The sequence below is a fragment of the Sphaeramia orbicularis genome, chromosome 9, assembly GCF_902148855.1.
Source record: "Sphaeramia orbicularis chromosome 9, fSphaOr1.1, whole genome shotgun sequence".
NCBI lineage: Eukaryota > Metazoa > Chordata > Actinopteri > Kurtiformes > Apogonidae > Sphaeramia > Sphaeramia orbicularis.
Genome location: NC_043965.1, coordinates 10,779,458 through 10,804,305, shown reverse-complemented (window position 1 = coordinate 10,804,305; position 24,848 = coordinate 10,779,458). Strand labels below are relative to the sequence as shown.

The following is a 24,848-nucleotide window of genomic DNA, read 5'->3' as shown; positions in this document are numbered from 1 at the left end:
CAAATGATAAGTTGAGGAATAATATTGTTAAAATTGCACTAAATTTTCTTATGTTTTTTAATTTACATTTCAGTTTTTTCTGGGTTTTTTTTTTTTTTTTGGATAGTGTATAAAAGTAAGTATTTTCATAATTTAGTGTTTTGTTTTGGGTTTTTTTTACACTAAAACGAAGACAAAAATTTGATGTTGTCATTATTTATGGGTTATTATGTTATTATTTCTCTGGTCCGGCCCACTTCAGATCAGATTTAGCTGAATATGACCCCTGAACTAAAATTGACACGACCAGCAATCGTGTGTTCGCAAGAAAACGGAGCTGTTTGAAATCCTGCTCGCTCCTCGTGAGGGTATCGCACTGTCAAAGCAGTGCCACGAGCCCATGGGCCTCAAATTCTCACACTGTGCATGCGCGATTACAATAATACAGGGTGGGGAAGCAAAACTTACAATATTTTGAGGCAGGGATTGAAAGACAGTGTATGACCAATTAGTTTATTGAAAGTCATGAGAATTTATTTGCCACGAGAAAATTTACATAATAGAAAATATTTTTATTCTATGTGTCCTCCTTCTTTCTCAATAACTGTCTTCACACGCTTCCTGAAACTTGCGCAAGTGTTCCTCAAATATTCGGGTGACAACTTTTCCCATTCTTCTTTAATAGTATCTTCCAGACTTTCTGGTAATAGTTTTGCTCATAGTCATTCTCTTCTTTCCATTATAAACAGTCTTTATGGACACTCCAACTATTTTTGAAATCTCCTTTGGTGTGACGAGTGCATTCAGCAAATCACACACTCTTTGACGTTTGTTTTCCTGATTACTCATGTGGGCAAAAGTTTCTGAAAAGGTGTGGATAATAGTATTAGGTATGATTATGACATCAGTATGTTTGGTTTCGAAACAATTGACGTAGTGCCTGCTGAGAAAAAAAACAACTAAATGTTCATTGTAAATTTTGCTTCCCCTCCCTGTAGCCAGCTACTGTAAGCTCATTCTAAGCTAACAGTAGCTGGCTATTGGCCTAGTGCAGTTTAGCTGTTGCAGCTTACCTCTAGTTCCCTTTGCTGTAGGATTGACAGCCCATACTGTCCACTTCTGGACAACCAATTCCTGCCCCAAACACATCGTTGTCTTTTCTTCTTTTTTGATTCCTCACAGATAATGGCACATATTGCCAAAGCAGCTCGTTGGTTTTTGTTCAGCACTACCATTTCGTGATTCATGCCAATACACAATCATCTACGCACTTTTACGGATTCCTTGGTATTTTAACGTTGTATTTCCGGATACAACACTCGAACGTGTGGTGCGTCCTCTGGTGTCAGGTCGCATACGAGCGTTGGTCCGTACAGTGTGAGAACATGAATCGTGAGCCTGACTTTACGATTGATTCACACAGTTTGAGATGGAGCTACGTGCAACGATGGAAATAATCGCACAGTGTATGGCCGCCTTTCGAGAACATGTGTATATTTGTAAATCATTTCATGTTCAGTATGTGTACTGTAGGATCACTGTGGTCTGTGGTTCATTCTTTTGGTCAGGTCTTGGAGCTCCAGAGTCCTCCCAGAGCTGCAAACGTTGTCCGGGACTGTGTCAAAGCCTGCCTCAACTCCACCTACGAGTACATCTTCAACAACTGTCTGGAGCTGTTTAACCGACAGTTCCAGTCCGCTATCCAACCGGTTAGTTACCGATCACACAAAACAGACAATGCATAAAATACAAAGAAGTAAACAAATACATAAAAGAATAATTACGATATATAGAAATGGAGATGTAAAATGGAGAGTAAAACTTACGGTGGGTAGGCGACTGAGAAGGTGAGTTTTGACTCTGGAGTTAAATGTGGGGGAATATGAACTAATACAGTGGCTGATGTCGTGGGATTTAAACTGTTAGTGAGGTAAATCTCCATCAGCGGAAGAATTATTTCCAGAACATTGAATAAATGTAACCGTGCCGTGAACGGTAAATGTCTGAATGAGTCTAAACTCATTAAACCAGCCTGTGGAAATAATTAACACTTCAGATGGTCGTGTGAGCTCATTAACACAGACACAGACGGTCGGACCAGAGGAACAATACTAGCATTATTATTCTAAATTATTCAGTTCAGAAGATTTATTAAAAGTTGGAACTTCATTTTATTATTATGTTGCTTTTTTTTTTGTCAATCTTTGTATTTTCTAATCATATGGTTTTAGATCTATTTCTCATTAAAACATCGTATTAACCCTTTCACGCATGAATTATAAGAACCTTAATCAAGATTTTTTTCCTGAGTGTTTTAATTCCTCTTTAGGCATAAAAAAAACAAAAAACAATTTGACTGAATTTTTTTTTTCATGAACCTACTTTTCATGCACTACAAAAACTGTCCACTCAGCTGAACACCATACGTTTAATTTTTGAAGTAAAGAAATATGCATTTACTGACATACTGTGTGAAAAGTATGAAATAAAAACATTTTTAGCCTCCTGTGACCCAGCAATGGATTTTTGTCCTCTGTAGGAGACAAAAGTTTAACAGTTTCACTTAAAAATGCTGTCCATTGCAAAGGTCATTCCATTAAAAAAATAATAATAATAATAATAATTTTAAAAAATGTATCTGAAAAAACAAACAAACAAACAAAAAAATGCAGTTTCCAGTCAAGACAATTGTTTAATGGAAAAGAGCTAAAAATTTTCATTTTTCTGGGTCTCAGGAGGTTAATGCTGCTAATCTGATGTTTTCTCCCATTTGAACATACTATAATACTAGTTATTACTCACTCAAATAATATGCAAAAAAAAAACTCTGTTAATTACAGTCTAATAACAGTTAGCAATTGATTTAGATGAAAGAACAGAAAAGTTACAGTAATGGTGTGAATTGCAGTGTATTGGATGATACTTAAGTGTCCAATGTGTTGGTTGATATGAAACTAAAACAACAAAATCCATGAATATACAAGAGAACAGCTGGAGAATAACTGTCCACTGGAGTGACTGACCACTATCAAGGTCAAGGTTACTTTATTTGTACCCGTGGGTAGATTTGTTTTGCAGTCGAGGTGATTGCTTTGGTATTACAACAATACATACGTTGGACATGTAAGACAGGTACTTGATCGAGCTTACAGACAGAACAAAAAGACAGGGCAAAAAGTGCTCAGTGTTCCACCATTCATCAGTATAGCAGCAAGGATAAGTAAAAGAATAAAAGAAATAAATAAGATCAAATAAATAAAAACAAGATGCCATAGAACACAATAAAAACCAGAAAAGATAAGAACAATCCAGGATAAAAACCAGGATAAGAACATAAATTTAAAAAATGTAAAAATTGGAAGTCACAATAATAATAAATAGAGCAAAGAAATGGGATAAATAACTAAAATAACTTAGTGAAGTGCAATGTCACTATTTCTTATTGAGCGCAGTGACGGCGACAGGAACAAAGCTGTTATTATAACGCTGTGTCCTGCACGTCGGGACTAAGAACTATGCATGAAAGGGTTAATTCTATCGACTGTCATATTCTCCTTTCAGCAGACCGAGCCAGAGAAGAAGAAGAAGAAGAAAAAGAAGGAGGAAAAAGCTGAGGGAGAGGAAGGAGATGAGGAGGAGGAAGAGGAGGAAGAAGACGAGGAGGAAGAGGAGGAGAAGAAGGAGGAGATCCAACCGGAGGAGCAGGGCCCGAGTATCCAGAACCTGGAGTTTTGGCCCAAACTCATCACACTCATCGTCTCCATCATCGAGGAGGACAAGAACTCCTACACACCCATCATCAACCAGTCAGTTATGGTATTATTTAAGGGGTGGGGATGGGGGTAGCAAAGCCATTCAGCAACATTCACTACTCAGTTTTCTGCGTTTATCACATACTTTTTCTAGAACCATCTTCACTGAGGTTCTAACTGAGGTTACATTACATATCGATGGCCAAAATACTAAACCTCCTATGTGGAAAAAAAAAACACTTTTTTCAGGAAACAAAAAAAAAACGTGGATCCTGGAGGATTCTGTTGGGTTTCTGTAAATTGGCTTAGAGTCTGGTTTTGACCAACTCTATATGTAAAGTGTCATGAGATAACTTTTGTTATGATTTGGTGCTATATAAATAAAATTTGATTGATTGATTGATTGATGGTTTAGTTTTATTATAGTATGGTCTTTGTTGTTGTTGTCAGCTGACCTTCATGTCATAAGAAATGGTGGGATTATCTTGCAGATAGACTGAAAATGTGGAGTCATCCTTCTGCTCACCATTTAATGTGAAAACTCAGAATCTAAAATTTGCAGATAGGAGGTTTTGTTTTTTGGCCATCGGTATAGACTGGCTGAACCTGAGGACTCACTGTGTTTTTATGGGATGTATGTGTGTCATTACGTCAGAATGTGGGCGTGACTTTGTGGTAAATCTCCAAAAAAATATTCACAGTCACAATTATCAATACGGCTCTAATCTGATAAACCAACCACAGATTCCAAAGCTGAACAACTACGGTATATTCTTGCCTTAAAAAATCTTATAACTTGTAGATGGGGTCAGGATGAAGACAGCGTTGCTATGACAACCTGTCATAATTCAGGAATATGACTATACCTGCAGTGGAAACTCCATCGCTGTTATTTAGTCCGTACATAGAAACGGTAATTACTGACCACAGAGACACTTAAATGCACAAGGAAATTATGTGTGTCCTTTAGTTTGAAGATGTTTGAGAACTTATAATGGAACTTTTCTATTACTTGATGAAAATTAACTAACAGATGAGATATTTTAACTCATAAAGACCCAAACATCCACCAGCGACCAAAACCATCTACTGATCTAAACTGTTTAATAGCTGTCGATCCATTAATCCTATCAATACATGTAAATAATTGGTGTAAAGTACAGTTTGTCATCTTCTTATGGTCATCAGATATGACCCATTTGGACATTCAGAGGCTCCGTAGCTACCGTGGAAACACCGTCATCTTCTACAATGTTGATTCACCAGTAAAACCCATGGAGTTGGATCAATGACGCTGGATGGACACACTGGGTTTATGTTCAGTTAATCATAGATTTGACCGAAAAAGTCACTTTTTCTTCAGTTTTCTCTGTTTTTAAAGTAATAACCCTCAACTGTAATCTTAGCTTTAATGAACATCTGCATGATCAGTGAATTAAATATAGAAAAATACCTGATTTTCGCTGAAAAATGCCAAGTAAAGAAGATAATATTACAATAAATGGTGATAAATCACTTAAGAAATGTCAGATATAGAGAAAAACCCATTTGGGAACTGACACAAAAGTAACACTGGGACATTCAGAGACTCCATAGTTACCATAGAAACACCATCCTCTTCTACAGCAGGGATGGCCAACCCTGGTCCTGGAGAGCCACTATCCTGCATGTTTTAGATGTTTCCCTCTTCCACCACACCTGATGGTCGTTATCAGGCTTCTGCAGAGCTTGATGATGGGCTTATCATTTGAATCAGGTGTGTTGGAAGAGGGATGCATCTAAAACACGCAGGATAGTAGCACTCCAGGACCAGGGTTGGCCACCCCTGTTCTACAACATTGATTCACCAGTAAAACCCATGGAGTTGGATCAATGACAGTTGATGGAGATGCTTGTTTTATGTTCAGTTAATGATAGATTTGACTGAAAAAGTCACTTTTTCTTCAGTTTTCTCTGTTTTTGATATAAGAACTCTCAATTTTACTCTGAGCTTTTATGAACATCTGTATGATTAGCACATAAAATACTGGAAAATACCTTGTTTTCACTGGAAAAATGCAAAATACAGAGGATTATTTCATTTAAAATGGTGACAAATCACATAAGAAATATTAAATATAGAGAAAAAAGTTATTTGGGAACTACCACAAAAGAAGCACTGGGTCTTTAAATATCATAGCAGTTTAACGTGTGTTTTTCATCAGAATATGTCTATTAATGTAAATGTTGACCTCTGACCTCTGGTTCACCTCCAGATTTCCTCAGGAACTCAGCGTGGGTAAAGTCAGCGCTGAAGTCATGTGGACGCTCTTTGCTCAGGATATGAAATACGCCCTGGAGGGTAAGACTGGGTTTAATATGTGTATGTGCTTCTGGGCTTCATTTGTCTTTCGTCCTTCATTTGTCCTTCATTTGTCTTCGCTTCTTTATGTCCTTTTTCTGTTTCTCCTCTCACATCCCATCACATGTCCAGTTTTGGATAAAATTGATCATTACCGCTGGAATAATGGTGAGATTGGTGTGGTTAATATTAGACATAAGATACAGTCAGGAGACCCCAGAATAGAATAGAATAGAATAGAATAGAATAGAATAGAATAGAATAGAATAGAATAGAATAGAATAGAATAGAATAGAATAGAATAGCCTTTATTGTCATTGTGTGTACTATGAAATTAAGAGTGCAATGCCACTCAGTACAACAATAAGAATAACAAAAACACCAGTTCTGCAAAAAAAAAAAAGAAAAAAGCAAATATAAAATTGCAAAAATTAAAAATAGGATAATAAAATAGAGTGTAAGTTTTACAATTTTTAGAAGAAGTAAGAAGTAAAGTTATAAGAGTTTTGGATTTTTCATTCTAGCTTAGTTTTATTTAGTTTTGACTTTTTTTCTCTAATTCAGTTAGTGTTAATTCATTTTAGAGCAGGTTTGCTAGTTTTTATAAGCTTTCATTTTTTTCTCTAAATGTTTAGTTTTAGTTTTTTCCCCTTTTATCTTCTTCGCCATCATATTCAAAGACATCCCATACAGGACTCTGCTGCTTTCTCCCAGCTTTAGTCTCCATGTTGCAGGTAGAGTGGGGACGATGAACCGACTCTAAATGACAAGTGCCACCAGCCACCTGAAGTGCTGTATGGTGCTGCCAGCTAAAATTGCTCGACTGAAATAAATTGATTTTATGTCAATCCAACATTGACAAAGATGAAAACGAAGGGAATTTTATCCATAATTTTTATACGTTTTAGTTTGTTTTATAAGCACACAATACAGTTTCAGTTAGTTCTCATTTGTTCTTTTAACCCTGTAAATCCTGAACCATTAAATCATTGACACAGCCTTTATTGGTCCTTCTGCACAACAACAATTTTTTTTTTTTAAATATCAATTTCCATGTATGAGTTTCAATTTTGTATCGTATTTGATTCATTGGGTCTCAATGCTCAAATATTATTATTTTTGAACAAACAAAAACATAATATAACACAAACATGTCTAACAAATTGGTAATTCCTTTTCAAAATTGGCAAAGTTCCTCATTAATGACAGTCTTGTAGTGTCACTGGAAAGGCCTCTGGTGAACGAATCCCCCCCCCCCCCCCCGTGGATTATCTGTGTATTGCATGTATCTAATTGTATACATCAGGTTTTTCAAGAAAAAAAATCACACTGATCATGTAGGGGGCTTCAAAACTCATGTATCCAATATGATACATTTGGCATTATAGGGTTAATTGTAGTTTTTATTAATTTCAGTGAACAAAAATGTTTTTTCAATTCTAGTTTTTTACTGTAGTTTTCTGCTTTTTTACGTTTGCAGCATCTCTTTATGTTTGATATCTTTTTGCTTTTTTGACTCGAAGTGACAGTGACATGAAAGTATTTATTTAGCAAAGCATGTAGTTACATAAAGAATCATTTATCTGGAAGTGATTCACCCACGGATACTTAGAAAATCCATTAACTGTTCATTCAAAGGCAATTTTCAAGCAAAAATGTCAAACTACTAAATTGGTCCAGATTCTTATATGTGCACATTTCTTTAACAAAGAAAAAGGGAAAATTCTCTTTGTTTCTTTTCACCTGAAAAGACTGACTTTGACAGTGAACTCCAGCTGATTATGACTGGAGAACGGACATTATAAAATATTCCAGCAGACGAACAACATGACTGTAACGATGGAACATCTGTATTAAATAACCGTTTTCATTGCATATAGTGAGCACTCTTTGCTTGATTTTTTTTAATATATATTTTTTAAATAATTTTTTATTTTAAATCTCATTATAATCTTCAGTCTCTAGGCTCTTATGCTATTTTTAATAAATCTACTTATGCAGGTGCACTCACATATCTGACTTTATTGCTCAATACAAGATCATTCAGAAAGTATGAAAGAGGATTAGAGGCACTGGAAAAAAAAAAAGAAAATTAAGGTCCAATATATTTTTTTTATTATTATTATGAGAAAAGAGTCAGAATTCTGAGATTAAAGTCTGAATTCTGACTTTTTTCTCAGAATTCTGACTGTTTTAATTTTTTTTTTTTTTATTATTGTTTTGAGATTAAAGTCAGAATTTTGAGGAAAAAAAGTCTGGATTCTGATATTTTTTTCTCAGAATTCTAATTTTAATCTCAGAATTCTGACTTTTTTCTCAGAGTAATAATAAAGAATATATTTTGGACCTTAATTAAATTAATTTTTTCCAGTGGCCCTAATCCTCTTCTGTAAGAAGAGCTGTCTTTAAAACCAACTTAATATACTCTACTATACTTAACATTGGACTCAGAAATTCTAATTAGCATCCTTAGCCACTTTTTGTAAATTAAGCAATTAATCCGTCAATAATAAAAGATAGTAGTTGATAAATCCCCAGATTTCTAGTCAGTGTATTTAGAATTCCCTTATTTTACTAACCCCCGCCCCCCCAGGCCTCTGTAGTTTAACTTCATAGCCCCCTGTTTAGTCCTTATTTTCTGTCCTTGTTTCCTTCTGTCCTCCTTGTCGTGTCCGTTTGTGTCCTTCCTCAGCCTCTCACTGTCGTACTCATTGTTTTGTTGACTTCTCATTGGTTTGTGTTATATTCCTGTTGCCGTCTCAGCTCCCACCACCTTCCGCATCCGCATGGTTGACTTCTACGCCGGTAAGATGTGTGGACGAGTGTTAATTGGTTGCTATTTTACCTTTTCATTCCAGTTTTACACACATATTTAGTTCCAGCTCAGTGCAGGAGCCTTATGTAGTTTAGTTGTATGTTTGTAGTATTTGGCTGAGATAATAGTTGGAGAATTCAATTGAAGTGGTTCTTTTTTCATTTCTTTGTTCGTCGGTTCTTGTGGCACTGATTTGATATTGATGAAAATGGGAGTGAAGAGTCTCCCGTCTATTCTTTTTAATTGCAAATCCATTCTTTTTGATTGATGAATAAAGAAACAAATTTCTCTCCCTAGGCGGGAGATTATAAATTAAACTTCATCCCGCTCCTTTTCAAATGTTGGACTTTCTTTTATATAATCCTTTTGTTGTTTGGTTTTAATGCAAATTTGAAATAAATAAATAAACAAACAAACAAACTTAAGGGCTCATGTCCTTTTCCAACCCAAACCAAAACACTTTTAAACTCTTAAAACATTAATACCATTAGACCAAGGGTGTCAAACTCATTTTAGTTCACTGGGGCCATATTCAGCTAAATTTGATCTGAAGTGGGCCGGATCGGAAAAATAATAACATAGTAACTTATGAATAATGACAACTCCAAATTTTTGTCTTTGTTTTAGTGAAAAAAAACCCCAAAACATTAATTTCTGAAAATACTTACTTTTATAAATTATCAAAAAAAAAAAAAAAAAAACCTGAAAAAAAAGAAATTTAAATTTTAAAAAAACGTAAGAAAATTTAGTGCAATTTCAACAATATTATTCCTCAACTTCTCTTTTGTCCATGTGCATTATGGATCAGATCTACAAAGACACAAAACACTGAGGAACAGGCAGAAAAATAGTTAAAATTGTGCTTAATTTTCTTTAGACATTTCAGGTTGTTCATATTTGTAAATGTAAATATTTTCATAATTTAATGTTATTTTTTGCACTAACACAAAGAAAAAAAAATTAAGTTGTTAATTCTAGATTTTTTTTTGGCTTAATTCAAGATTTTTTCCTTAATTCAAGCTACATTTTTTTTTGCTTAATTCAATTCCAGACTGTGGAATTTTTGCACTTGGCAAAAACATCCCAGGGGCCAAACTGGACCTTTTGGTGGGCCGTATTTGGCCCCCGGGGCCACATGTTTGACACCCCTGCATTAGAAGTTGACCTGTGATTTTGTAAATCCTCCTGCACCTCCTACTCACTGTGAAAAAACAAAAGTATCAGCATATCCTTAAAGGGGAAATTATAATAAAAATGAATAATAATGTACTATCGGTGCCATTGCTTTTATATCATTTATTTAAAAAATGTGTTTATAAAATATGTATAAAAATAAGTTGGATTTGTAATTAAGTTGCATATGAACATAAAAAGGAGATTGGGTTCAGATGACATATGTATGTATATATGCAAATGTATAATTACAAGTTTCACAGGGTTTTATTTATTTATATTACACATTTAGATTCAGATTTAAAAATAACTACTGTACACTTTTTTGAATCATCCATGGAGACAGCGTCCCCACCTCCTCTTCCACAGCTGATGTGGATTCCACACCAGTGAAGCTGTAAGTGGTTCACGTTACTGAAGATCCATGGGATGTGTTGTTCTTTTCACAGAGCACGAGAAACATAAACTGTGTAAAACCGCCGACTACATGAACCTGCACTTCAAGGTCAAGTGGCTTTACAACGAATATGTGAAGGACCTTCCCGCCTTCGCCGACGCTGTGCCTGAGTATCCAGTGTAAGAAACACTCACACTTGTTATTCATTACCTCCACCTCACCTTGACTCTTCTCTTCCGCTGATGTTTTGCTTTTGATTGAAATGGGAGATTAATGAAAGGCTTTAACATGTGAAATGTATTCATTTATTCATATGTGTGTGTATACGTCCGGGTGCATCATGTCCCTCATGGTTTTATATTTAAACCATCATAAGCAACATATGTTATGATTCTGTAAATATTGATGAGGCTGGGGGCGTACAGTATCCCCAAAGGCAGGGGGTGTTTTTTTTTTTTTTTTCATAACTTTATTTATAGAACTAGTCAACATTTATAGAACTTTTCGACATTTAACAAATATAACAAGTATAATTTCAAATAATGGGTTCATAATGCAAAGATTGACACTAGACATGATAAACAAACATTTAAAAAAAAAAGTAAATACAAACAAAACACGCATAGGCAGGGGGTTCAGGAGGTGTTTGATATCATATCTGGACTAATAGAGATGAACAGCGGTGTCAGTATAAGGCTGATTTTTTTGCTTGAATTAAGCAAAAAAAAAAAAAAAAAAATTGAATTAAGCAACAAAAATATGCCAATGGATCAAGTGAAAATTATCTTGCTAAGATTTCTTGAAATAAGATTTTCCAGATCTCTTGTCTAAAAATAAGTTCTTATTTCTCGCTGAAAAATTACTCTTGAGGTGATTATGTCATATTTTAAGTGTGATGGGATATTTTGTCTAGAAATGACAAAAATACACTTGGTAAGATTTAGATTTTTGCAGTGTATCAATCATTAAATAGAATCATGTTGTATTGTAAATAATGACATTTTTGTTCATTTTGTCCTTGAAGAAATGAAAATGTCAAAAAAAAAAACAAAACAAAAAAAAACAATGTACAATGTTCTGCCTAATTTGCATATTTCACTATGTGTAAGTGCTCAGGTAACCATGATAAAAATGCAACATGTGTACCTGAAAGTTACCTGAACATATTTGTATTTTTTCCTGTGAATATTGTGGATATAATCCATGCATCCTCACTGTATCCTCTACATTTCTATCACAACATCACTAAACTAAAATCTAATTTTCTCCATTATGACATTTTAATGGAGCAATTTAACATTTTACACTTAAAATTTTCAAATTTAAGACACCACGCCTTGGTTTATTGCCCATGTGATAAAAATTACAATATATTTGATAAACCACTTTTTTTCCCCTATATCATTATTTCACAGCAATTTAATTACATAAAAATAAGTTCATAAATGTCAGCGTATCAGTGATTTACACAAATGTACACTGGGCACATTTTGTTCCCGGTGCCTGGTTTGTTTCTTCGTTTGTGTTAATAGAGTTTTACTTGGGTCTTAAAGTGGGTCAGTGAGTGGGCTTTATGTGTGTGGACTCCTCCAGGTGGTTTCTCCAGTTCGTCTTGGCCTGGTTGGCAGAGAACGAGGACGTGTCCATGGAGTTCATGCACGGAGCTCTGGACAGAGACAAGAGAGAAGGGGTGAGTTGGACACATGAGCATCAAGTGGGTTTGGGTCAGAGGTGATTTCTCATAGACTGCAAGAGAAGCTCGACATCCCCTAAAATTATGAAAATTAAATGGTTAAATATGTACGGTCATGTTGACATTTCATTGACTACAAATGTGTTAGAACACGTTCATCTCACAGATTAGTTTGTTCAGAATCAGTTTTATCACAAATCAACAGACTTGATGTTCACTTCTCATACATTCCCGTCTTTTACCTGTCTTTTATAGTGGAATGTAGATGATTTATAGACTTTAATATTAAACTGATACCTTACAGTTTGCATTTATTGGATCTCTTGCATGACATGTGCGTCAGTGCTGATTGGATGTGCACGGCTTTAAACATATTCATGAATATCTATCAGGTTCTACAAACTGCAGATATTGATATTATTATGAATATTTCCCCCTCTGTTGTGTGGTCTGGCAGCATTACACCAATGAATAAGATGAGACCCTGTTTGTTTGTTTATGACAACATTAAAGCTGTATTCCATTTGAAAGAAATCAATATCTGGAAGAGAAATTAGAGAAGGGATATGAAAATATAAGACAGCATAAACATAAACAAATCCATTGTTTCGTGGTTGTGACTGAGGACTGATTCATCCTCATGTATAAAACCACCTGAATAATGAATATATATGATGTTTATGACCAGTTTTTGCATCTGGAAGTGTCGTTTCTTTCTTGAGTCATTGCAGTGCAGTAAAAAGTAAAGGTTTCTATGACGATGACATTCGTAAAAGAATTAATGACAACCTCTTCAAGTCTGGTTCATAGAGTTTTGTAAAGATAAGTGCAGCAGAGTCTCAAATAAAGACAACGACGGACGTGTGTTGTCTGAACGTCCTGTTCTTTTTCTTTGAGTTAAGTTTCAGGAAAAGGCTGATGTCAGAGCTGAATGTGCGTTTGGACATGTCTTTGGTTCTTCCAGCTTAAGGTGCAGATTTAATGGTTATTAGAGGTTTCTTTTTGCTCGTCACAGTTAGACTTTAAACTCTGCTGATCCTTCCTTCAACTTAAATGGATGGATAGGACTGTTCAGGGTCAGTCTAATTTAGTCAACGCTGAAATACAGACTCATTTTAACCCTTTATGGGGCACTCATTGACATACTTTAAAATTTCTACCTTAGTGTTTATTGTTTATTGGGGATCCCCATTAGCTCCCACCGTAGTGGATCCTAGTCTGGGGCTCATTTCTGCACTAGCTCAGTAAATCGTTAAGCCCAGCGCAATGAAAAATGCATCCATGTAACACATTTTGCGCTATTCCGTTTCTGGGCTTGCTCTTTGTTCGTTAACTACTAACGCAACAGAAAATGCGTTCATACGTTAGTTCATTAACCCCAGCACAACGCAAAATACGCTATCCCGTTTCTGGGCTAGTTGGTTAAAAGTGTGCGCTCGCCCAGTTCCGCACTACAGGGCTGATTTTGACCTCAGAGGTCCGCGTTAGAATGAGGATGTGTTCTTGTAGCTTCATTTCACTTTGTTTCTGTCATGTGTTTCCTTTGAAATATTATTTACATTTGAAAAAGATTTTTAACACAAGTTTGACAATATCTTTAATAGGGATGGGGATCGAGAACCGGTTCTTTTTGAGAACTGGTTCCCAGTAGCTTGATTCCTTGGAATTGTTTGCCTGCCCGCTTAATGATTCTGCTTATCGATTCCGCCTTCATTGCGCATGCACGATGACCTCACGCTTACACTGCATTGTTTTGGTCAGAACGTATCCAACATGGCGTTGAGGCAGCAATGGTCTAAAAAGACGACAGCAGGTCCACTGGTAACACTGTCAAAGCTTCCATGTCTTCAAAAGGGTGGAATCCCTCCAATAGGCTCAAACATTTGTCCACAGCATGTGAATCATTTACAGGAATGTCACGTATTTAATACTCTACTTAGCGGCGCTTGTGAATGTAGCAGCAGAGTGAACGCTGGGCCGAGCTCAGGTTCTGGTGCGGGCAACAAACGTCGTACCCAAATACAAGATTCCGAGGGTAAGAAGGGAAAGGAAATGAGGTGCACAACAACGGGGGACAAGCCGAGCCGAGTCGAACTGGTTCCACGCAGTAGAAATGCGGCAATAGAGGAATTAGTAAAGCCTCTTAAGTTTCACTTTCACTGCATCCCGCTGCCGCTGCTTCCACCGCCCCCCACCCCCCCGAACCGGGCCCGGCGTCATCTGTTATTATTATTTATACATACTGTATATGTTATATGTTCTGTGCAGAGATGGAAATATAAAAGACAGTTAATGCAAACACACCCGTTTGTACTCTTTTATTCCCTCACCCAATGACAATCAATAAGGAATCGGATCGATAAGCAAAATCGATAATGGAATTGGAATCGTTAAGTTCTTAATGATTCCCATCCCTAATTTTTAATGATATCAGGTTTTTCCATGGACATTTTGCACTGATAAAAACGAATTTACTGAGTGAGGACTGATCCGCTCACTGAATTTTATTCTCTGTATCGATATATGGATAAATACAGATTAGTTCAGGACAAAGTGTGTGTGGCTTTGAGAGGTGAATGAATGAATGAATGAATGAGAACTGTATGGGGGCAGAGCCAGTGAACTGGTGACACACACACCAGTAGGTGTGTGTGTGTGCGCACATAATGAGATATAAGTGCGTGGATGAGAGGAACAGAACAACGTTCAGTTTTTTTATACAATCTGTTTGTCCTGTTGTTGTCGTGGTTACGACCAACAGTGACAACAGTGGTCACCTGAAATTTCTAGTAACTGATAAAAAATTAAAACTTACTAATAAAAATTTACATCATATAGCCTAAATGTTGTCTAAAATTAATGTTTATTTGCAACATATCATAGCAAACTATTACATCATTAAAAACACATCAATTTTAGCAAACAAAAAAAAAAAAGTCTCCGTTTTGAATGTCTGGGGTCGCCAGAAATTTGTGATGTTAAAATGGGGTCATGAGCCAAAAAAGGTTGGGAACCACTGGTTTAACCCCTTCATTCAGATGTGTGTACTGGTTTAAGATGTTTGTGGCACATGATTTTATCAGTTTGAGAAAGAACAGACAGTACCAACCAACTTAAAAAGGGGACTGGGAGCAGTTAATGCAGTGTTTTTCAACCTTGGGGTCGGGACCTCACGTGGGGTCGCCTGGAATTTAACCCTTTCATGCATAGTGGTCACTACAGTGGTCAGTTACTCTACAGCTTTACTCTTGTATATTCATGGGCTTTGTTGTTTTAGTTCCATAGCAACCAACACAGTGGACACTTATGCATCATCTCATAAACTGCAATTCATACCATTATTGTAACTTTGCTGTTCTTGATTGGTTCTTGAGTGGAAATCAATTGTTAATATTTATTTTTTGCATATTATCTCCATGAAGTGAGTAATAACTAGTATTAGAATATGTTAAAATGTGAGGAAACATCAGATTAGCTGCATTAAACATGGTTTCATTTCACTGTTTTCATATCACTTTATGATATTGGGTTTTAAATACATGTTTCTTGCTTCAAGAATAAAATTCATGGTGTAGCTGAGTGGACATTTTTGTAACTCCATGAAAAATAGGTTGATTTAAAAAAAAAAATTCAATCACATTGTTTTTTTTTTCATTACTAAAGAGGAATAAAAACACTCAGGAAAAAAAATCTTGATTAAGGTTCTCATAATTCATGCATGAAAGGGTTAAATGGGGTCACCTGAAATTTCTAGTAATTGATAAAAAATGTAAAAAAATAAAAACTTACTAATAAAAATGTACATTATATAGTCTAAATATCGTCTAAAATTAATGTTTATTTGCAACATATTACAGCAAACTATTACATGATCAAAAACAAATTAATTTTAGCCAAGAAAAAAAAGTCTAAGTTTTGAATGTGTGGGGTCGCCAGAAATTTGTGATGTTAAAATGGTGTCACGAGCCAAAACAGGTTGGGAACCACTGGGTTAAGGTAACAGTATCATCATTATTCATCTTTCGGTTCATTAACCTTGTACTGATCCTTTTTTGGGCTGTGTTTTCTTTTGAGGTTGTTGCAGGATGTCTTCAGACGGTCCATAAGCCGTTCTGATCCTCATTGGTGGAACAGCTGTTTTAACATGTGGGAGTTTACGAGGAGTCCATTAGTGATGATTTTTATAGAGGAAATTGTAAGCGTCCATCATCCCCTCTTTGGCTCTTAAAGGTCCAGTTATGGATCCACGTCCTGAGGGTTTTAAGTGTCCGACAGTAGGAGTCACTCTGCCGATACGTCCTAACTACCACAAACTACCGTACCGGCCCCTCGGCGCCGTTTACATTTACGCTGGAGCCACGAGGCGGATAAATCTGTCTTTATGTCTTATGAGTGTCCTGCAAACTTTACTGAGGTCATGGACTTATCGTATCAGAATCTGAAATTACAACAGAAAGGGATCGAAATAAGAGCAGTGTGAATTTTAAAGGTTTATTTTTTCATGGCAGTGAACCACAGAGGAAGCACCCAGGGTCTGTTTTTAGTAATTTTAGTATTTATGTTCCTCTTTTAGGTTCATTTTCTTTTTTTTAAACTTTATTTTTATTGTTTATTTTATGTACATTACAAAACCAGACAAACATAGGGGACATATGGGATACATTAACTATAATAAACCTCGTGACTAACAATTGTTTTTAGTAATGTGACGTTGAAGTGAAAATTGTCCATTTCTTCCATTTATCATGACAGTGTTCTTCTTCAGTCTTCAGTCTATGGGTCTGAATCTCCATCTCAAATATTCCATTCACAGTTTGTATCCAGTCGTTAGTTATAGGTGGTTCTAATCTGCACCATTTTTTGGTAATAGCCTTTTTACGGGCTGCTAATAGTATTTTTTTTTTAATTCAAGTTTTTATTTGGTTTACAATGCAAAATTTACATATTTTATACATTGATAGTTTTGTTTTTTTATAAAACAAGACAAAAAACAAACAAAAAAAACCCAAAGAGAACAACTGAGTAGCAACTGAACAATGGGCATCAAGTATGTTCTTTTTAAGTATTTATAAAGTCTGTCCACGGTCTCCAGCATTCCTTGAATTTGTCATGGTTGAATCTTAGTGTAAAGGGGAGTTCTTCCATTTGGGCGATTTCTTTAACAAGGTCCTTCCATCCGTCCAATGAGGGTGTCTTGTCTGTCAACCATTTCCTAGTGATCACTGTTTTGCCGGCAACCAACATGATATTCCACAGATATGTTTTACAAAATCCTTTTATACAACCTGGTCGTTTACCTAAGAACATATTCTCAAAATTTAAAGGCGTTTTTATTTTCATGACTTTGTCAATACTATTCCTGATTTTTTTCCCAAAAGGGAGAGAATTTGGGACAGCTCCAAAAAATATGATGAAGGTGATGAGCTTTTTTTCATCCTACACTGTCTCCAGCATGATGTATCTACATTTGAACCTTTTTGTGCAGGTGTTCTAAAAAAGCAAATCACACTTTTCCATGCAAATTCTCTCCAACTAAGTGAAGATGTATGTTTCCATATATTTTCTTGTATTTTAGTCCATTCTTCCATAGCCAATTCAAAATTGCCCTCCTTTCCCCACTTTTCTTTGATATAAACTGTACTTTCAGCCTAAATGTTTTGTAACTCGGTGTACAGTCTTGATATTAGTTTATTGTTTGGGTATGATTTATATGATTTCAGTAAAATTGTCATTATTCCACTAAGTGGTCTGTCTAAATCTACTTTGTTCATTTTGTCCAAATAATGATGGATTTGTAAAAACCTATAGAAATCTGAGTTATCAAGATGGTAAATCTGTTTTATTTCTTGAAAGCTTCTAAGACAACCTTTATGAAAAAGGTCACTGTATTTCACTAATCCTTTCTCGATCCACGTCTTAAAATTCTTGTCAGTCTTATTTGGGATAAAATCTTCATCAAATGCTATCCACCTAATCGTCAAACATGATTCATTGCTTTCTTTTACCAGCTTTGCCCAGGTCCTAAGAGCAGTTTCAGACCATGGATTGAATGTAGTCATTTTGTTTATTAAATCTACATTACCAATCACAGCTGTCATGGGGATATTGTTGTTTTGGTTTTCAATGTCTTTCCATTTAGCTACGTAGGATGGGTTACAGATATCAACCAGTGGGTTTATTTGAGCTGCTCTATCTCCTAATAGTATTTTAAACAAATATCTATCATTTTTTCTTACATTGTTACCAATAATACATCCAAAATACATCACCAAACATGTTTTAGGAATTGTGTAACCCAATATCTTAACAACTGTTGAATATACATTATCCCAGAATGATGCAAGTTTAGGACATAGCCAAAAGACATGTGCATGATTTACATTGACATCTCCACATTCTCTCCAACAAGGTTGAACTCTGGACATGTACAGGATGGGGAAGCAAAATTTACAATGAACATTTAGTTGTTTTTTTCTCAGCAGGCACTACGTCAATTGTTTTGAAACCAAACATATATTGATGTCATAATCATACCTAACACTATTATCCATACCTTTTCAGAAACTTTTGCCCATATGAGTAATCAGGAAAGCAAACGTCAACGAGTGTGTGATTTGCTGAATGCACTCGTCACACCAAAGGAGATTTCAAAAATAGTTGGAGTGTCCTTAAAGACTGTTTATAATGGAAAGAAGAGAATGACTATGAGCAAAACTATTACGAGAAAGTCTGGAAGATACTATTAAAGAAGAATGGGAGAAGTTGTCACCCAAATATTTGAGGAACACTTGCGCAAGTTTCAGGAAGCGTGTGAAGGCAGTTATTGAGAAAGAAGGAGGACACATAGAATAAAACATTTTCTATTATGTAAATTTTCTTGTGGCAAATAAATTCTCATGACTTTCAATAAACTAATTGGTCATACACTGTCTTTTAATCCCTGCCTCAAAATATTGTAAATTTTGCTTCCCCACCCTGTATTTAGCTGTAATTGCAGGAGTTATGAAAAATCAAATTATATTTTTCCAGCAACATTCCCTCCATGTTCTTGAAGAAGTGGTTGAATGTGGAGTTCTCCAGATATTGATTCCTATTCCTAGTTCTTTTTCACATCCAAAGTGTTCCAACCTCTCTTCCTCATTAAATGTTTGTAAAGAGATGATATAATTTTGTATTTTTTAGAATGATATATTCCACTTATCACTTTTTCAAGCCCATTGTTATTAGAATCAATATTGTGCTTTATTTTTTTGTTATAAAAGTCCCTTAGTTGTAGGTACTGGAAGTGATCTTGATTTGCCAAGTCATACTCCTGTTTAATTCTTTTTAGGTTCATTTTCATCGTATTTTTCTTCATGTCTCCTGTTACAGTTCCAGCAGACATCAGAACATGCTCTGTTCTCCAGCTCGGTGGTCGACATTTTTACTCAACTCAACCAGAGCTTTGAAATCATCAAGAAACTGGACTGTCCTGACCCGACCGTGGTGGCCCAGTACAACCGCCGCTTCGCCAAGGTAACACATGGAACACAACCACAGGGGTATTTACTGACCCCTGCACACTGGAACAACATGGGCAGTAACTGAACCTGTTATTGTATATTCTGTATTTTTCTACAAATTTAATGTAAGGAAGCAGCTTTTGATTGATTGATTTGACTAATTTGATTTAGTGAATTATTCTAAACATGCAATGAAATTTAACATACATGCGAACAAGCAAAACATGCATAATTATACAAATATCAACAATTACAAAAATCTTAGACAGCAGAACAGCACAACAGTTCCATTTACATGCCCAAAAAGGAGTGGGAAGAAGGGCAATTTATTTAATCCCACCCCCTCTCCATAAAATTTTAATAATAAAATATATTTATTTCCCTCTTCCTTTTACATTACTCTTTTATATTTATATATCTGTTTCCACACACATACACTCATTCATCCATATACACATATATACGTACATACGTTTATACATATACCCACAACATACAAGTACACACATACACATAAAAATACACATATAATATTTTACCTATACATTTCTTAGTTGTGCTGGTGGATAAATAAATAAGTGAAAGAAAGAAATATATACATAAACAGCAGTGAACATATGGTGACAATGAAAAACCCTCATCCCCATATCTTACACATAAACATTACATAACAAACTTTTCCCCTGCAGAATAATTGTGATTTTGTGCAGGTGTGTAGGTGCTTTGTGTACATGTACATTTAAACACATACATTTAAACATGTACATTTACATTTAAGCATATACATTTGAACAAGGGACTGACCAAGATCGATTTTTTTTTTAGGGGCGATGACGATACCGATTTTTTTTTTTTTTTTTTTTTCATCAGCCTTAGCCGATGACCGATACAGGCCGCCAATTTTCTTGAGCCAATATTTGGAGCCGATACTGCTTTTGCTCCCTCAATTTACATCATAAAAATGACACTAGGATAACAAATGTTACGAGTCTCAATTTAAAAAAAGAAACATTTTTTGAACTTAAAACGTCTATAGTTCGTAAGACCAGGGGGAGTTCTCTGTAAGTACCGCGACTAGGGATGGGAATCGATAAGAATTTAACGATTCCGATTTCATTATCAGTTTTGCTTATCGATCTGATTCCTTATTGATTCTCTTCTCGATTCTCTTCTCGATTCTCATATCAGTTCTCTTTGGGTGAGGGAATAAAAGAGTACAAACGAGTATGTTTGCATGTTTGTATGTTTGTCTTTTATATTTCCATCTCTACACAGAAAATATAACATATACAGTATGTACAAATAATAATAACAGATGACGCCGGGCCCGGTTTGGGGGGGGGGGCGCATACAGTGAAAGCTAAACTAAAGACGTTTTTTCTAATTCCTCTATTGCCGCATTTCCACTACGTGGAACCACTTCGACTCTGCCCGTCTCCCATTGTTGTGCAGCTCATTTCCTTTCCCCTACCTTCGGAAACTTGTATTTGAGGGGGTATGATGTTTGTTGCCTGCACCGGAACCAGAACTGGGCCCGGATGACGGCCTGGTGTTCACTCTGCCGCTAGATTCACAAGCACCGCTAAGTAACATATCAAATGAATCACATGCTGTGGACAAATATTTGAACATATTGGACGGATTTCACCCTTTAGAATAAATGGAAGCTTTGACAGTGTTCCAGTGGACCTGGTGTTGTTTTTTAGACCGTTTCTGCCTAAACACCATGTTGGCTACGTTCTGACCAAAACAATGCTGCACATACGTGACATCATCACGCAACGAAGGCGGAATTGTTAAGCAGAATCGTTAAGCAGGCGGGCAAGCGATTCCAAGGAATCAAGCTACTGGAATCCAGTTCTCAAAAAGAACCGGTTCTCGATTCCCATCCCTAACCACAACATACCTCTCTCCTTCTCTCTCTCGCACCAAAACAAGTAAAAAAAACCACAAATATCAGCCTGATATATTGGCAGGCCGACGGATCAGTCGATCATTAATTTAAACATGTACATTTAATTTCATACATATACATTTAAACATACATTCAAACACGTACATATACACTTAAACATGTGCATTTAACATATACATTTAAGCATATACCTTTAAACATGTAGCCTACTTTTATACATATACATTTAAACATATACATGTAGCTGATGTAACCCAGTGTTGGTCTGTTTCTATTCTGCTTAAGTTTCTCTTTGCCTCTAATATGCTCTCTCCTCACTTTTAGGTTGTTTTTTTTTTCTCTGACTTCAGGCAAAAACCCTTATAAAACCTTAAGATTACAGCAGGAGAAAGAGAAAGTTGAATAAAAATGTTTGCTAATAAGAGGACACTATATAAGGAAAGTAACTGCGGTGACTTTTAGAGCATATGTTTAATGCATGATTCTCAGACTTCCATGGGTCTGACTCAGCACAAAGATGGAACTCTCTTTCATGGAGCCCGGGACCCTCAGTGAGCTCAGTTTTTGTCATTTCCTGTCCTCAAGTTACCATCACAGGCCATAAATTAACCTGCTGATTTATTTAGACATACCCTGTGGAGTTTCATTGTAAACAAACATGACAGTCACTGTTTATTACCCAGAAGACCTTGTGCATGTCCTCGAGGCCTAATAAACACATCCAGTGAATTTTCCAACCTCATTAAACGTCTAAGTGCTGAGACTAGTCCGGTCCTGTGAGTTCAACTGTTCCATCATCTGATGAACACACACAGTAATAACACACAGTCTGATGAACACACACAGTAATAACACACATTCTGATGAACACACACAGTAATAACACACAGTCTGATGAACACACACAGTAATAACACACAGTCTGATGAACACACACAGTAATAACACACATTCTGATGAACACACACAGTAATAACACACAGTCTGATGAACACACACAGTAATAACACACAGTCTGATGAACACACACAGTAATAACACACATCTGATGAACACACACAGTAATAACACACAGTCTGATGAACACACACAGTAATAACACACAGTCTGATGAACACACACAGTAATAACACACAGTCTGATGAACACACACAGTAATAACACACGGTCTGATGAACACACACAGTAATAACACACAGTCTGATGAACACACACAGTAATAACACACAGTCTGATGAACACACACAGTAATAACACATATTCTGATGAACACACACAGTAATAACACACAGTCTGATGAACACACACAGTAATAACACACAGTCTGATGAACACACACAGTAATAACACACATTCTGATGAACACACACAGTAATAACACACATTCTGATGAACACACACAGTAATAACACACAGTCTGATGAACACACACAGTAATAACACACAGTCTGATGAACACACACAGTAATAACACACAGTCTGATGAACACACACAGTAATAACACACAGTCTGATGAACACACACAGTAATAACACACATCTGATGAACACACACAGTAATAACACACAGTCTGATGAACACACACAGTAATAACACATATTCTGATGAACACACACAGTAATAACACACAGTCTGATGAACACACACAGTAATAACACACAGTCTGATGAACACACACAGTAATAACACACATTCTGATGAACACACACAGTAATAACACACAGTCTGATGAACACACACAGTAATAACACACAGTCTGATGAACACACACAGTAATAACACACAGTCTGATGAACACACACAGTAATAACACACAGTCTGATGAACACACACAGTAATAACACATATTCTGATGAACACACACAGTAATAACACACAGTCTGATGAACACACACAGTAATAACACACAGTCTGATGAACACACACAGTAATAACACACAGTCTGATGAACACACACAGTAATAACACACAGTCTGATGAACACACACAGTAATAACACACAGTCTGATGAACACACACAGTAATAACACACAGTCTGATGAACACACACAGTAATAACACACGTCCACATGAAGGAGGTTTAAGCCCAGAGAGGCCGATACTGGACATGTTTTCAGAGGGTTAAGGAGATGAACTAACGAGAAACATCCATCCATCAAACTGTCCATCCATCCATCCATCCATCAAACTGTCTATCCATCCATCCAACTGTCCGTCCATCCATCCATCCATCCATCCATCCATCAAACTGTCCATCCATCCATCCATCCATCCATCCATCCGTCCATCCGTCCATCTATCTGTCCCTCATCTGTTCATCATCCATCCATCCAACTGTCTGTCCCTCCACTCACTCACAGACCTATCTGTAAAGACCCCTGTTTTAAAGGACTCACATTTTATCTTTTTTTCTCACCTGATGCTATAAATCTAGAACTCAGATTAGAGACTCTGCTGGTGTTTAGGTTCATCTGCCTCGGTGACCCTCGTGGAAGGATGACAGTCACTTCCACTGTGTTGGTATTTGCCTGTGTTAATACGTATGTGTTGTGTCCACAGACCATCACCAAAGTGCTGCTGCAGTACTGTGCCCTGTTGGCCAAAAGCTTCCCCTCCTACTGCGAGAAGGAGAAGATAGTGAGTATAACTGGATCCCACTCAAACCAAAACCCCCTCAGTCTGAGCTCATCTCTGATACACAGACCAAACACTCTCTGATGAGGGGATTCATGTTTTAGATTCTGCTCATTTCTTCTGGTCCTCATTAACCCTTAAAGACCCAAACAGTCGCCATCAACCAAAAGCATCTACACATCTATAATATTTTTTTTTTTTGCAATCAAATTTTTATTTTCATTTTCAAAGTCCAATAGGGGTATTTCAAGGGATACAATATTACTGGAATGGACTCTCAGAACAAGAATACCAGCATTGAGCCCAAGACATAAGAACATGTCATGGGATACCATAGAACACAGGTGTGAAACATGTGGCCCGGGGGCCAAATCTGGCCCGCCAGAGGGTCCAGTCTGGTCCTTGGGATGAATTTGTGAAATGCAAAAATAGATATTAAGAAATTAACAATCCTTTTAGTTCAGGTTCCACATTCAGACCATTTCAATTTCCAGTGGGTCAGACCAGTAAAATTCTGTCATAATAATCTATAAATACTCAATACTCCACATTTTTCTCTCTGTAAATGTAAATATTTTCATGTATTTACACTAACACAAAGTATAATTTCACAAAAAATGTGAATCATCTGAGCAAATTTGAAAAA

General features: G+C 36.2%; 1 protein-coding gene across 3 annotated transcripts in view; it reads left to right on the top strand.

Annotated features, from left to right (window-relative positions):
• The window catches only part of LOC115425830 (protein unc-13 homolog B-like), a 240,365-nt gene that overhangs the window by 157,534 nt on the left and 57,983 nt on the right, over positions 1-24,848 (top strand). For all 3 annotated transcript variants that reach the window (XM_030143619.1, XM_030143616.1, XM_030143617.1), the window contains exons 17-25: positions 1,548-1,688; positions 3,541-3,785; positions 5,987-6,072; positions 6,205-6,240; positions 8,836-8,877; positions 10,510-10,636; positions 12,051-12,147; positions 19,522-19,665; positions 24,128-24,205. In XM_030143619.1, coding sequence (XP_029999479.1) covers positions 1,548-1,688; positions 3,541-3,785; positions 5,987-6,072; positions 6,205-6,240; positions 8,836-8,877; positions 10,510-10,636; positions 12,051-12,147; positions 19,522-19,665; positions 24,128-24,205 — 996 coding nt within the window. The remainder of the gene's footprint in view (positions 1-1,547; positions 1,689-3,540; positions 3,786-5,986; positions 6,073-6,204; positions 6,241-8,835; positions 8,878-10,509; positions 10,637-12,050; positions 12,148-19,521; positions 19,666-24,127; positions 24,206-24,848) is intronic.